This window comes from Ornithodoros turicata, chromosome 4 (genome assembly GCF_037126465.1).
Source record: "Ornithodoros turicata isolate Travis chromosome 4, ASM3712646v1, whole genome shotgun sequence".
Classification (NCBI taxonomy): Eukaryota; Metazoa; Arthropoda; class Arachnida; order Ixodida; family Argasidae; genus Ornithodoros; species Ornithodoros turicata.
In genome coordinates, this window is record NC_088204.1 from 68595200 (window position 1) to 68611118 (window position 15919).

Consider the following 15919-nt stretch of genomic DNA (forward strand, 5'->3'; position numbering starts at 1 on the left):
CGTGGGGCACTACATTAGGGCTTATGCCACTGCACTGATGTCACAATGTTATAAGTGTGTGTCACTCTGGGTATTCGGAATTCCTCTAAGCTACAATATGTAAATTCAGAATACCAGAAGGGTAAGCATCAGATGTTACCTGCAGGCTTCATGCTGAAACGCGTGTACACTTCCGCCGTGGTGGGCGACGTCGTTAGTGTAATCATACACGCAAGACAATTGCGGGCACATGGAGTAGTGGCAGCAACCTGAAAACGATACATTTTCTTGCTTTATATGAGTAATCAAAAATATACATTCCCACATGTTTCGTTTTGTCGTTTGCAGGAAGCGCTAATAAGGGAACAGCACTTGGTTGGTCACATGCAAGCCACAATGCGAAAGGTGCCGATATTTCGATTACGCGATCAAAAATTAAAAGTCTACAACCATGCACACTTCCCCATGCAACTACTTCCCCAGCATCGTGAGAGATGACACCATGTATTCACGTATAGTGTAATGTGAAATGATATGCAGGAATGAAAAAGATGCCAACATACCTGTAATCCAGTGTCCCATAAGTTTGATTCGATTTTCTGGCAGCTACCATGAAGAGCAAATGCACGATTCCCAAGTTTCGTTTCGCCATTTTCATTGCTGTTAATTTCGCAACCGTCAAGCAATCCCACGTGACCTCCTTTGGATCAGTGAAAAGTGAAAATTACTCGCGTCATGAACATATATGTTCATCTCAGCGCAAATCACGTTTTGCATGCTATAGAAGGGAGGGGGATCAATACTCTTCCTTTCGTGTTTTGATATCTTGTTGTTTTGCTACTCTCACTTTGGAGTTCGGATGGTGTCTAGCAACGTTGGGTACCTCGTTTCTTGTGTGAGCGAGTGGTTGCTGTTTACGACGTGTTCATATATCGATTTGTAGTGCTGTAATGTGCAAATTAGCGGACTTTATAGCGGCTCTCTATTTTCCGTCGTTGTCTTTCGAGCAGCGCCTGTTGTTCCGGTACAAACCGAGTTGAATGAATCGCCACAGCCCCAACGTACGTGTATATCGCGCAGTGTTGACCAAGTCCAGCAGGAATTCTGGTGAGTAATGCTTTCGTAGATTGTCTGGATTAGTAGTGTGCTGTCCACACATAGTTGGATTCTCATACGAGTAATTTAAATGAATCAAAACAGCCGAAGTGCCTGCAATAGATGTAACTCGGTATCTGTCCGTAGGTTTGCGTTGTTTCTAGTTGGTTGCGTTGCGCGTTTAGGAACAACAAATTTATTCGAAGACGATAAGATACCGACAGTGCATCACCGTACAGCAGCATTTACTCGTATCATTGTGAGCCATATTTAATTCGTTAAAATTTGTCGTCGTATTTCTTCAAAAATAAAAGCGCATGTCGGCGTACTTGAATTGATCTCCTTGAACTGCTTACGTCGAACGTCTGCAAATGTTGTACTTATGTGCCTTCGCGCACCATACTAGGCACAAAAGCATATCTGATTAGAATAAATACTTCAAGAGGAAGTCATTCAAATACATTGTTATTTATAGCTGGTTTTCCATTCCAGGCATGGTATGTGGCTGCACGGAGGATTCCGAAAAAGAAAAACAACATGGCTAATAGGATGTTGCTGCCCAGGGAGTCCTGGCCGAAGAGGTGAGCTGTTAAGATCATCATAAGGTTCTGTTGTGAAGTGAGAAATTTTGTAGTAGTGCACGAATGTTAATTCGTGCACTACCTTTATAAAAAAGAAACCAGAAATGGAAAGTTATGCATGCATCATTTCATGAATTGTAATGTATCACTATTTGATATTCACATGTTTCCATTAAGGGAATGAACTACTGAACCTATATTCATATAATGGCCATGCTCTGTGTTTACCTGGAAGTCACATTTTTAAGGCTTGTCATTCTTTTGTCTAGATGAAGATTTATGTTAACCTTGTACAAAATAACAGACACGTATCAACACATGTGCAACTTGTGCACATTAAAACCAGCCATGTAGAGACAAATGCTTGTTTTTTTTTTGTTTTTTTTTAAATATTCTAGCCTATTCATGGTTGCTCTTCGCTTCTTGCAGGTTTATTCATTCCAGAAGCAAGAATTGTACAATTGTAAGGCGAATGGAAATAAACTGACATCGACTGAGATAGGTGTTCCGTCTTGGCCAGTGATTGTAGGATGGCTCCAAAAGCGTCACAACAAAGCCAATATTCATCTAGCTCTCTACAAGTAGCTAACTCCACATAGTAGCCTGCTTCACAGCAACATCAACACTACCTTGTGGGAGTACACATTACACAATATGTTGCATTGTGCTGTGGTATGATAACATACCGTTTGTCTCGCAATATGTGTATATAAATATGATAAGGGCCCTAAGGGCACAGTGCATGCCTTATACCCTGCTGAATATATATCCATACCTGGCTGCGACATTGCATATCAATGCAGGTTACAATACACATTTTCACATTTGGCCGTTATGAGACATCTTCGGCCGTAATGAGACTGCCTTCGGCCGTGTTGAGACTTCGGCCGTAATGAGACACTTGGGGATTAAAGGATTATCGGCCGTATTGAGACTTTCGGCCGTATTGAGACATTGGCCGTAATGAGACCTCGGCCGTAATGAGATACAATCCAGGCTACTGTCATCCCACGTTATCCCAGATAAACGTAAAAGATGATCCTTTGCACCGATGTCAAACTGCATTGAAAGTTTCACAGCGAAGAGGGTAATAGAAGCGGAGAAAATGGGCACCGGGAATACCGAAACTCATGCGGCTCTGACATCACAGCCCTCGCCGCCACCAATGAGGCAACGCACGAGAAGCCACGTGCTTACGGCTACCAATAGGAATGGACGCCACTCTGAGCTCTGTGACGTGTGAGCTTTGCTGGGGAGTGTGTTCGAGGATTTGTGTCTCGCTAAGTCCGACACATAGAGGAATAATTCTTTTTTCATCAGCATTCTGGCGTGCAGTACAATGTGTCCATGATGTAATGAAGCGTATCTATCAAAGTGTCCCTATCCCTTTAACTTTAGAAAGCATCAAAGCGTCACCACGAACAAAATATCGTGCGTTCAGAGTTCTACGTAAAATACATCCTTCCACTCTACGCGTCGTACGCTTGTAGTTTGAGAAACATGCCATCACAGTGGTGTAATAAGCTACAATCAAAATAATAGTAATGAGGGTCGATTTCAGTCTTCTCGCTACGGCTGCTGGCATTCTTTCAACGTGGTGCGGACAATGGAGAGCTTGAGTGGGCAAGTGCCGTTGCTAGGAGACGCACGCCAGAGCTCGTCGTGACGTCACCTATTCTTGCAGGAGTCCGAAACTATGAAGTTCCGCAGGTTCTGATAGCCTGACAGTTCTTTTTTTCTTTTTTTTTTTGCGTTCTCCCGATTTATTTGAACGAGGTTCATTCCGAATAGTAGAGTACTACTACCATTCAAATGGGGGACGCAGGTGGGAACAACGCCATCAGTCGCAAATGTTAAGGAGAAGATGTACCACCGCTTGTGTCATATGCTCAACATTTTCACGCAGGCTGCGTACATTTTAGCGTGTTAACTTTCACACAACGAACGGTCTACTTACGCAACATGCCACGCCATCGCTACCGTTTAACGATCACAAATGCGCCCCACAGGCAATTACAGAGTCGTATATTATTCTTCACTGCATAGCGCGCGCAATGCAGATCGTTACGGACCACTAGCCGTAGACCTAACGAGGTCCCAAAATAGCGAACGACGCAACACATCAGGGCAGAAAATCTTCGATAATAATAGCGTCGAAAGACCACGAACGCACTTACCTGTGTTGGCAACCATGACGACAGTTGAAGCTGGCGGAGATTTGACGTTTCCTCCTTTGCTGTCTGTGGTTACAATATTGCACATGTTGTTGTTTGGATGATGATGATTGGTTGCGGCGTTGGCCGGCCGACGGGGAATGCTGCCCATGGGGCAGGGAATGGCAGTCAAGGCATCTTTGGCTCTCCCGTTCACTTTGGCTGGATGGAGCGACGGAAGTCTGCAAATGGCGTCCATTATTGGAAGCTAATCTGGTAAGGATAATTCGAAAATATAACTGGAAGACTGCAAAATAGAGTATCCTGCAGCAAAGTGCACACTGGTTATTGTGCAGGAAAAGCCACTGCGGCACATGAACGAAGACTAAAGTTATACGGAACGACACAGACAGATGCAGTTACGAAAACGTTCTAGAAAGCGCAAATTGCGGTTTCCTTCTTGCATAAATCACGAACGATGCGGCAAACGAATATCGTTACTTTTAGATTGCCGTTCAAGGTAGCAACAGGTTGAATTCAGCGAGGGATATTTTCGCTCTTCAGTGCTCCTTGAGCCCCTACTTTTGTCCAACATGGGGTATGTATGCTACCTACATATTATCTGCATTTACTATTCATTGCCATTTCATGCGCACCACATGGGGAATAGAATATGGGTATTTTATGCACTTTGCGATGGAATTTACTTTCCGGGATTGTTTGCGGGTCAAGAACGTCAGCGATATCCCGCGGGAGAAAGGAGAAAGCAGCTGCATGGGCAGCACGCAAATCTCCTTCCAATTCGTACACTTCAAACGTCTGGAGCGAGGGAGAATGAATGAAGTCGGCCCACGAGGTGCTAACATCACGCCATCTGCCGGTCGTGCACCCGTCGATTTTTAGAAATTGGGTGAGGTAACGATGCTATCGGGCGCAGTGCCGTCATTAGACACGCCATAAATAGTCCCCCCATTAGTGAACGACCGCAAATAATTACGTCGGATGTATCAAATACAAAAGAAAATATATTAAATACAGAAGCGACGCCCCCTCTGACCAGTGCGGCGCCGGTTTTCATTGGTTTTTCTCTCGGCGGCGGTCTCGCCCACATAAAGTGTCGGATTGCAAACTCGTTTTTATGAGCTACCTATCCCGTTTCACTCATCTGCTCGTGCAATCCGATCTGCGACAACATCCAGATAGCGCTACCGCCGCCAGAAACAAATAGAAAATATGAGAGCCTCCTTAAGGGAATTATGGTCTTTTTTTCTCTTTCGTCGTTTTACCAACGCCATCTCGCGTAGTGTTGAGAAAGCACAGCAGAAAAAGAGATCGATACATTTGTTCGTCAGCGCCATCTACCAAGCCGCCACCGAAATGCGCGTGATAAGAGAAGAGCGACTGCAGTATAGATGGCGCCTTGTGTCTCCCTGTCCTCTCCCCTCCAAAATGTGTGCCATAATAAGGTGTTGATTCATTGAGGATTCCAAGACTGGACCCATTACTTTGGGTCTTTCCAATTCGAAGATGAGCTCAGGTAGAACAGAGGGTGCGCGCAACATGTTCGTGCTTGTAAAATCGGAGGCGTGTAGTATTTCGTATTGTGCGTTAGCTTCACTGAGGTTTAGGCTAGGTTAGGTTAGGTTAAAGGCTTAGGTGTCCGAATCTTTGCACGTGTCACACTTGCACAAAAAAAAAAAAAAAGAAGAAAAACATTGCGAAGCTTGCTTATATACAAACAAGAAAAAAGGAGTCGACCTCACACGTCATTTACTACAGCTCTTCTAATGATTTGCTTTCGAGGAGTTCGTCGAAGATAAAAGATGAAAATAGTAAACCGTGGAATCGTGATTGTTGATAACTTGGCTTTTTGTCGCACCTGCCCCATGATCATGAGCGACGCCACTGTGGTCGGTCTGTGGGTTAATTTGGTCCACCTGAGGTTTCTTTAAGGTGCGCCGAAATGTCGATCCACGGCACATCGTATTTAACGTACCTCGTGGAAGGCGGCGCGTCTAAGCAATATGTACAGTGCCGCACAAAAGTTTACGGAACACGCTCTAGCGCATTCCTTCCTCAGAGTGGCACGCTAGCAGTGAATTGTATCGTACGGACTTACACCGCTGTCACACGGCAAATTGAATGTCATTCCCACGAATGATATTCGCACTGAATGACATTCGTTTCGTGTTACACGGTGAAATCAAATGACAATACATGCGAATGATATTCGCCCAGCGGATGAGTTCGGGGAACTCATTCGCGCTCATTCACTTTTCCCTCTCGCACCGACAGCGTACCCTCGCAGTAGAGAGGTGGCAAAAACAACAACGATAGGCCGTTCGAAGAAATGGAAGACGAATGAAGAGTTGTACTCCAATATTTTATCACGAATTTGATAACTTTTGACACCAAGGAAGGAAGACTAAACACTGTTTTTCGGAGAACTACCCTCGTTCCAACTTCCCACGTTGCCAAGTGCGCTGCAGATAAGCTTCCTAGTTGTCTTTGCTTGTGGTACTTAGCCAATTAAGTGCCTTTGAAAAGGCAACGATTTTGTTAGATAATATAATGTTTCGCTAGTTTCGAGCAAAAGAAATAAAAATGTAACTAATGTACCTGTATAATGCTTCAGATGTTCGGCCATGGTATCTTAATTATCGACACTGACATCATTTGCGACACTGACATCAATGACATTTGTTTCTTCGTGTAGCTCGATGTGAGACAAACGAATGACATTCGGTGCGATTGTCATTCGCTGGGAATGCCATTCGGTTTGCCGTATGACAGGGGTATTACAAACAGGTGACTGGTTTACCTTGTCCTATTAGTCTTACTACCTAGCCTTATGACCTAGTGTAGACCGTACGGTCCCATTCTCTTCAAGCGTCTCACTCTGTGGAAGGAATGCGCCGGAGCGCATTCCGTAAACTTTTGTCCAGCAGTGTACCCTGTGAAGAAGTGGCTATAGTCCACGGTAGGATTCAATCTTGCAACCGTGGGGCAAGTAGGCGGAGAAGCTTCGAATTTGTCTTGAACCGTTGGCTTGATCGCTTCAGAGAACGGAAACAAGAAGCTTACTGCCATTGGTTCCGGTACGGTACGGTACGGTGCGGTAGATTCACGGTGACGTTGTCGACGGTCTCGTAACACTCTCCAGTAGTGAGTTTTAGTACATCGTACGCTATCGCCTTTGCGTACGTAAAGGATAGCGTTGGTGGTTCTGAGCACGCGGAAAAGAGAGCTTCGCGCTGTGCGCAGAACCACCACGGTATCCCTTACGTACGCAAAGGCGATAGCGTACGATGCACTAAAACTCATTATTGGAGAGTGTTACGAGACCGTTGATAACGTCACCGTGAATCTACCGTACTGTACCGTACTGTACAGGAACCAGTGACAGCGTGCATGATTCAGAATCTTATCAGTTGATTGGGTGCTGTAGACACAGTACTTCGGAGGCCACATTATCAACGGCCTGCTAACACACACTATTGGCGCCACAGCAGTGACACCTACGGCTATCAAATTGATTTATAAATAATTAACTGAGAATTTAATCGACATATTTTGCATAGTGACTCTGAGGATAATAGAAACCACGTGACAGCATTTGTTTAGCTCTGGGTTGGGTCTGGAGTGTATCTTTAAAGTAGCGGAAGTCTTTTGGAAAAAATCGTTTTCGGAAATTTACTTTAGGGAGCTATCGGGAATCGGAAGCACACTACCAAAAAGTCACGATAAAATAAGATTGCAAATGAAAGATCAGTAAGGTGATGTAAGCGACTTGAAAGGGACAGCGCGAATGGCTTATCACCGTTTCGGAACCACTCTTGCGAGCTCTTCATATCCACGCCATTAAAATGGACGCGGGTATTGTACACCTGATGCAGGGAGTGGTTCAGGGGGACATCAGCACTGGTTATCCGGGGGGTTCCTGTTTTTCTCCTGCTATAGACATCTGTGATGTGCTAATGTGCTGTGTGTGAGGGGATATGTGCTATAGGTAGCCCACGCTATTGACCAGTTCTCCAAAGACCCTCTGTGTCTCAAAGCCATGTCTTGCCAATACCATTCCACATTTTTGTATGCTACACTCTTAAAAAAAGGGTGTACTTTAACTTTTGTTTTTGCCACATATATAACACCCTTTTGGAGAGTAGAATTACGCACAAAAGGGTGTCTCCACAGTCCCTCAAGGGAGTAGCATAACACCTTTCTCCCTACTGGAGAGTTATATTACTCCCTGGCAGGGAGAAGGTGTTATGCTACTCCCTTGAGGGAGTGAGGAGAGACCCTTTTGCACGTAATTGTACTCTCCAAAAGGGCGCTATATATGTGGCAAGGAAAGGAGTTAGTGTACACCCCTTTTTTTTAAGAGTATAGGATACACAGCGAGGAAGAGAAGAGGATATAAAATGGCATCACTCGTGGGTCTAGACATATTCATTTATGTTCTTGTTGGACGTCATTTGTTGAAGGAACTACAAGGGTACTGCAAAATGGACGGCTTGGTCACTACGACCTACTAGATTATAACGACCATGTCATCCATTGCACCTCTTCCCAGCGCCGCATTTAGAAGTTAGCGGTGCCGCTACTCATCGGCCCGGATACGGCTTACTCAATTTCTGCGAGATTTTGTACTTCAGCTTACCTTAGTACTTTTGCACAAGCAGTGGATGTCCCACGGAAGATGCTGCTTTCTAAAGTTGATCATCACCATCGTTCTACGAGTTTTCATAGGAATGGTTGCTGTCGTCTGCTACGGTAGTCGTGCTTTCGCTTCTGCGGGTTCAGAATTCAAATTTCCATTGTCTAATCATGATCCAGATCTTGCGTGCCGATGAGTAGCGCCCCTAGCGGATCGTGAGGACGGGCTCCTCATAAGGGTTGCCGACTGTGAGATGCTCGTTATAATCTAGTATAGGTCGTGTTGTTGACTGACTTGCCATCCATGTGAGAGTAATGAAGTTGAACAGAAGTTTTGCTTACTTTGAGTGATTGTCGTTTGGCGTTGCAGTGGGCATGGCTCCTTTAGAACTTCCCCTAAGTGTTCCCTGAGGTGCGAAGGACGGAGGCGGATGGCCATTTGTGGCCGACTGGGAAGGAGGGCTGGACGCTGCCTTCTGCGCCTGTTTGTACCTTGACAGACTGAAGAACAGGCCGAGGATAGCCTTTAAGTTGCCTTCACGGATATCTGCATATAACAACGATGCCATAATTAAAAAGCAACCCGTGAAAAGGCAGGGCACAACGCTCCAAAAACTGCGAAGTTGCAAGCAACTTTCATCGGAATTCATACTCCCGTGTGAGCCAGCGAGCAAATCATTTGACAGCAGTCCTTAACTGTGGAAAATTCTAACTTGTACACGGCATATATATGCTGTGGAACAGAGATGAAATAAAATACAAGGTGACACTGCGCTCTACCGTTCCAAGCGACGGTGTTGCAACTTGAACATGAAAGACCTATAGAGGGCGACACCGTCACCTTTCTAGCGTGGATAACACGCCGGCCCATGTTCGGGGTTGATGGTTCTTTTCCGTAATTCTTGTGTATATTCACCGTAACGTATACTCACCGTATATTCGGTCAGTTCGGTCTCTATTTAATTTAATTAATTAATCAATATTTAATTCGGTAATATCAACACGTATATTCACCGTATTACTTGTAACGTGATGGTACGATACTGTTCGATTCCCCAATGCTCCACCTACTGCATTGAACGCGGAAAATAAACGCGTAAAAGCAGATGATGCGAGGAAGCCACCCACACTATCATAGTTCATCGTTTCTCCGCAACGCGCCGATACCGTTCGATCTCAGAGCGATATTCGCTCCGCTTATGAGAGACCGCTCCGCTTCGCTAGAAGTGTGCGCGAATGTGGCAACATGCGCGAATCCCTGCGGATATTCGCACGACATCCTGGCTTGCGGATAAAGACATAATGTCTTGACGTCCAGGCGGATAAAATGCGGATAAACAGTACGCAGTGAATCCAAAATGGTGCCGAAGTGTGCCATCTCTTGCATTGCTGCTTGTTCCTTCAACTTCTATTATTGGACAACTGTATAGATGACATAACATTCCGGAGATAACCTTTATGCTGAAAGGTAAGAACGTTTTGCAACATAACACTTTTAGTCATCAAGATTTTCTACAAATGCAGTGACTGCGAATATACTCAACATCCGCGCGGTGCGGTTGCGGTCGCGGATCTTACATGCGCGGATCCTCTCAATCCTATCCGCACTCGCCTCTAAATATAGCTGGTCATCTATTAATAGAGGTAGCTGTTACAGCTGCTGCTATATACGTGGCCGGCTGAGGAAAGCCAGGCCGTCTGGATAATTACCTTTCGCGGTGACGCCATCGGTACTGACCCCAAGGTTCGCCAAACAGGAAAGGCACGCTGTGATATTGTCCACCTGCAAATACGGGAACCAAAACGTTAGGCTTCGTGACACCGCCATTCCACTGCTATCATGGTTATCGGGGATCGTTAATGATGGGCTTTCAGATCGCGGTTATCTGTAGCAGCAGAAGTTAAAAGTCAGTTCTTCGTCAGCAGGTAGGCAGGGCGACTCGGGGATTATCCCATCTCAGCAGCATCTCAACAAAAACCACACATCCCTCGAAAGTTCGTCCACTCCTCCCCTTCCATAAAAAGAAAAATAACTATCTGCATGCATGTGCGCGTTATAAAAAGAGGAGAGCGCGTACACAGTTTTCAGAGTCTTTATTTTTTATTTTTCTGACATGGGTACATTATTCTGTATTAATATTCACCTAGCCCATGATTATTACTGACATTATTTATGGCGTAAACGCAGCCATGGTTATAATGTGCCAATTTATGGTGAAAACTGAACTATTTGAAAGAGAAGAAGGAGAGGGTTGAGTTGAGATTGAATGTAAAAAAAAGGACGAAACTGAATTTGTCACCTGGCGAGTTCTGCTACTCCCATAAAGAACACCCAAATGGACGAACCTCACACAAAGGAATAATAAAAATAAAAAGATGAAAAGTGAAATATCACGCCTTCCGGTCACCGAACTGTATGTGCACATGGACAACTGAATCCCTTAGAAGTGAAAGGAATTGCGAGAAACTATAACAGGAACAAGGAACTCGACGTCACATGCATAGAACGCGGTCCTAAAATACAGATTCGGTATCACCGCTCACTATGGATTTGACAAGTGCTGATAACGCTGCATCTCTCTTCTTGGGTTCCCATACACCCAGAATCTGCCAGAGAACGAAGTTCTGATGAAATGGATATCCTCATGGTCCTCATCACAATGCATGTAAGCAGCCTCCTATTGACTGTGGACGGCAATTTCTGCTCTTTCAATGTTACGGCAATACAAGGGACCACTGGCCGCGACACACAGAGCAAGGAAATATGCGTGAATATGATTATAACTGGAGATTCGAGAAGCGAATGGGGCTTACGCGTTCTTGCAATGCTGAACATTAATCCAATGTGTCTCAAAAGGCGAACGACTCGCATATTCAACAAATCAGGAGTAAGAAAGATAAAACACGGAATGATGGGAAATAACAGCGTGTTATCCGGTGAATTCGCTCGCACCTGAAAACGTCACACGGACGCCCGCAAGTATCTAGAGGGCTAAGCTATCACAAAGCCTATGGCCAAGGCCTCCCAAGAACGGATTGCGCTCAAGCATGCCAGAGGGAGAAACCGCGACGCGTCCCTGCCACGCTTCGCGGCTTCTCAAAACACAGACACGCACATCAAAGGGTAATGCCGAACACCCAGGAAGAAAGTGACTCCTGTGTTACGTTGCTTTCGAGCAATGCGTAAACGTCAAAGCCAAGATTACCGCCGACAGGCGCTGATGGCCAGTTGGCATATCGATGTCTGCCAAGGCTGGCTCCATCGTTTCATGGCATTAAATTTCACTTCAATTAAGCTAAGCTACTTCACTGTGAATCTAGCTTCTTATCCTGAAGCATTTAATTGATGTGGAAGTATCATGAGATTCTTCACCAAAAGATCTATAGAACGCACCGTATAGAGAGTGTAAGAATAATAATAAGGCTCCATTTTGCGCATACTGTCTCTGCAGCGTCTCGAAGCAATGAATGGAAAGCCATATCCACTGCTTTCATGTACATTCTCTGCCTTGAGAAAATTCTAGCTAACTAGAGGGAAGTACAAGAAAAATAGACGCAAAAATGCGGTATGCTCCCAATACACATAACCATCACTGAATCGTGGTGCATGAGACCCAGACTTGTGCCCGTTACCAAAAAAAAGTAACTAAATACCGTTACCAGTTACTTCAGAAAAAAGTAACTAAATACGTTACTCGTTACCAACATAGAAAAGTAACGAGTTCTCGTTACTCACAGGTAACGAGTTACTTTTACGTTACCGCCGCATAGTTAAAGGAGCCAACAAACATGCCGTCACTTGTCCTCAACTCTTTATTAATGAGGAATTGCACTTCAAAAGAAGCTGATCACCACACGTGGCAACGTGATTAGTGACCCTCCGTTTTGTCTTGTTCCCCTTCTGTGTCACGTCTTGGGTATATAGTTTGGGTTATTGTAATAAACCTTTTGCTGAGTCTGAGAATTTGTCGTCCGTCCTTCGTGTTCCGTGTCTCTCGGCCCCTTACCATGATTCTATATCAGCTTGCCTGGACCTTCTCCCTTATTTCCTAAGTGGGGGTGATCAGAGATTACGAAAACACAAGAAAAGACACCGGTTTTCGTGCCACCGATCACCAACGGTTCCCAAAAACACACGAGGGGTTGCGTCATAATTTAGGGCGCTCAGAAGCTTAGTAAAGACAAGAAAAGGCTAGAAGTCGAAACGCGGTTTTTGTAGCCATAGCACAATTGGTGCCTATTCTTGGGAAGGAGTGATGGTCGGAGATTACGGAAACAAGAGAAAAGACAACAACACATGCAGCGAGGGACTGCAAATACTATGAGTCACACATGGTCGGGGGTCACGCAGGTCAGATGTGCACGCATTGCGCCACACGGAGTGCCCAAATGTGCTCCCCCACAGTGAACAAAAGGAACGAGTAACGTCGGTAACGAGTTACCAATTTTTGTAACTGATTCCGTTACTATTACCATATTTTAAGAAGTAACTGAATCGTTACTTCGTTACCAAAAAAAGTAACCGTTACCAAGTAACGAGTTACTTGTAACGAGTTAGGCACAACTCTGAATTGAGACCCCAACTGTGCCAAGACTTGGAGATGACAAGCCAGATATTATTAGCCTAGTCGGGTCAACTTATCATGATCATCCTGGAGTTCAGTTTTGAACTCGCACAACACGAACGTTGACTTGTTGTTCTTTATGCTGACGCGCAACAAAGGTCACGCTATATGATAAGGCACTTCAAAGCGACTTTGATTGAATGGGATTTCAAATGAACTCTGTGATTGGCCTTGGCGGGGGTGGGGGGTGGGGGTATCGTTTACCGAAAGAAACAAGAAAATAAGAAAGAGAGGGCGGTCTGCCTGCCTGCAAAAACGGGCGTCAAGTTGCCACAGAGAGAGAGAGAGAGAAAGGGAAAAAAAAAGACAAGACAAAAAAAAGACGCGCGCACACACACAAAGGGTAAAACAAAAAACGGGACACACCAACAAGACACACGACACATAGCGACGATCCGTTCAGTGCAAAGTTCGGTGGCTGTGCCATCTGGTTATCACCTTCGGTTCACCATACAGTTCACAATAATAGCTTTCAGTTTGTCACATTTGTTACAACAGGTCACAGATTTGTTGGTCGCAGGTTTGTTGTTCACAGATGATCCAGTTCACAGTTGATCACAGGTTATTGGTCACTCAGTTCACAGCGTTGGGTATTTCTTCTTTGCTGTCAGGGAACACCTAAGAGGTTACTCTCCTTCATGAAATCTAGGACTATGCTTTGTGTTGCCCGCCATGTTGACATTGGTCCAGTGGGGTAAATGAGTGACTCCAGAAGGGGATCTGGGTGAGCTAGGTTCTTCATTCTTTCCATTAGACGTTTCCTCTGTTTGTATGTTCTGCAGTGGAGCAAGTTATGTTCTATATTTTCTTCCACATCACAGGTGTTGGACAGCGCATCTTTACTTCGTCCTGGTGATGCAGAGGACGACCTTAGTCTTGGCGCTTCGAGTTCCCAATCTAATTGGAAGCGAAGTTTCTTCCCTTGTGAAACACTTTGTGATGCAGAGGGGCGGGGCTGGGTAAATAATGCATTTATCGGTCGCGAGAGCAGCCACACTTTCACCCCCATCACCCCAGAATATCAAGAGATTGAAAATGGCGGCCCAGATGAAGTCACGTGCTATTGAATTGCACCACATGAGTTTGACCTGCCAAAGGAAGCGAATCAATGGAATGATGCTTCTTGTTCTCATCTTGTCCATAACATGCCTACTTTCTAGTACAGCTTGCGACAAAAGTTTACGAAACACCGGGACATCGCATTTCTCCACTGGAGCGACACCCAATCAGCAAATAGGAGCCGATGGAGAGCATAGCCGGCTATCCGTTTCTGATTTGATCTCTCCCTGATAGCTACCGGGGCCTCCTCCGATGAAGAAATACGCCACTGCCGTGTTCCGTAAAGTCTTGTCCAGAGCTGTACAAGGAAGCTAGCAACCCTCTACGGAGAGTAGTTTGTTATATAAGAACTTTTTGTGAGGCAATACGCCGCGCTATCTAGGGGGCAGAGTATGAACAGGAAATGAGGTCGACGGCACGACCGCTTGGCTCGGATGGGCAATGCGCGAAGGCTACACTGGCTTGTACTACTGCACTTGCTTGCACGGGCTGCACTATTGACTTGCACTGGTTTAGTACCGGTTATTGCTTCACGATCAGGGTTGCGGAATGGGATCACCCATTCCATTCCGATTCCGTTCCGAGGAATGAATACTTCCATCAGCTATATGAGATATATCTCCGCACGCGCCTGGCAGTGAGGGCTGTATGTACCGACTTCCGCTCCATGAAGATGCTGCATGTGCATGCAGCCGTTATCCAGACATTGCATGGCTATGGAAGCGGCACGGGGGGAAGCCCCGGAGGTAGTGCACAAATTGAAGCCATATATATATATGAACGTTTGTGGAGACGAGCACGATCACTGATTGGTGCAACTTGCACTCCCCTTCAGCAAGAGGAACAAGAAGAAAGATAGTTTCCAATGTTTCTGTGCAAATGTAGGACTCGCAAAAGCGAAGCTCGAATGATTATTATTAGAAAAAAAAAAAAAAAAAAAAACATTGTTGCAGAATACTGTTCGCGATGTACCTCCTACTTGCTGTTGTACCTAAGTATTTATGTGTATAATATCAGTCAGGGTTGCGGAATGGGATGAACCATTCCACTCCGAGGAATGAAGATTTCTGATAATTCCATTCCCTTGAATTCCTCGGAATGAAAAGGAGGATTCCGTGACGTCACCCAGCATTGTCGTCTGCTTTCAAGCCTGCATTCTTTCTCCTACGCCGGGCGCTGGATCATGTCAGCGGTGTGTTGCTTTCAGCGCCCTCTCCCTTCACAGAGGCGAAGCGCTCGCTGCGTAATAATTCGTTTGAGTAAAATCTGCGCAGCTTTGGATCGAGATAGTTCGTACACACGTTCATGACATCCCCAAAATTACGGATTCACGACAACCTCTGTGGTGATCTTGTTGTGGAGTCTCACTTTAAAGGAGGTTGGGACACCTTCAAAGATGTGGTCCGTCATAACATGGACGCATTGTACTGCACGCCAGAATACTGAGGAAAAGAAGAATTATACTTCTAGGTGCCGTACCTGATGAGATACAAGCCCTCGAACACATTCCCAAGCAAAGCACGGACGTCACAGTGCTCAGAGTTGCGTCCGTTCCCATTGGCAGTGCTAAGCACGTGACTTCTCGTGCGCTGCCTCACTGGCGGCGGCGAGGATTGTGACGTCAGAGCAGCATGAGTTTCGGTATTCGCTGTGTACATTTTCTCCGCTTCTATTACCCTCTTCGCCGTAAAACTTTCGATGCCGGTTCACAACGGTGCAAAGAACTGTCTTTTACGTTTATCTGGGATAACCAGGGACGACCTGTCGTAAC

The 15919-nt window shown here is 45.4% G+C and overlaps 1 protein-coding gene and 1 long non-coding RNA gene across 11 annotated transcripts in view; one reads left to right on the plus strand and one right to left on the minus strand.

The window, feature by feature from the left end:
* LOC135391779 (neuron navigator 3-like) overlaps positions 1-15919 on the minus strand; it is a 340328-nt gene that overhangs the window by 221878 nt on the left and 102531 nt on the right. For all 10 annotated transcript variants that reach the window (XM_064622217.1, XM_064622221.1, XM_064622220.1 and 7 more), the window contains exons 4-6: positions 10175-10247; positions 8807-9011; positions 3833-4050 (exon numbers count right to left, since the gene is read on the minus strand). In XM_064622217.1, the coding sequence (XP_064478287.1) occupies positions 3833-4050; positions 8807-9011; positions 10175-10247 (496 nt within the window). The remainder of the gene's footprint in view (positions 1-3832; positions 4051-8806; positions 9012-10174; positions 10248-15919) is intronic.
* LOC135393385 (uncharacterized) lies at positions 796-2152 on the plus strand. The gene is made up of 3 exons (XR_010422605.1): positions 796-1086; positions 1567-1655; positions 2085-2152. It is a non-coding gene; the product is annotated as an uncharacterized LOC135393385 (long non-coding RNA).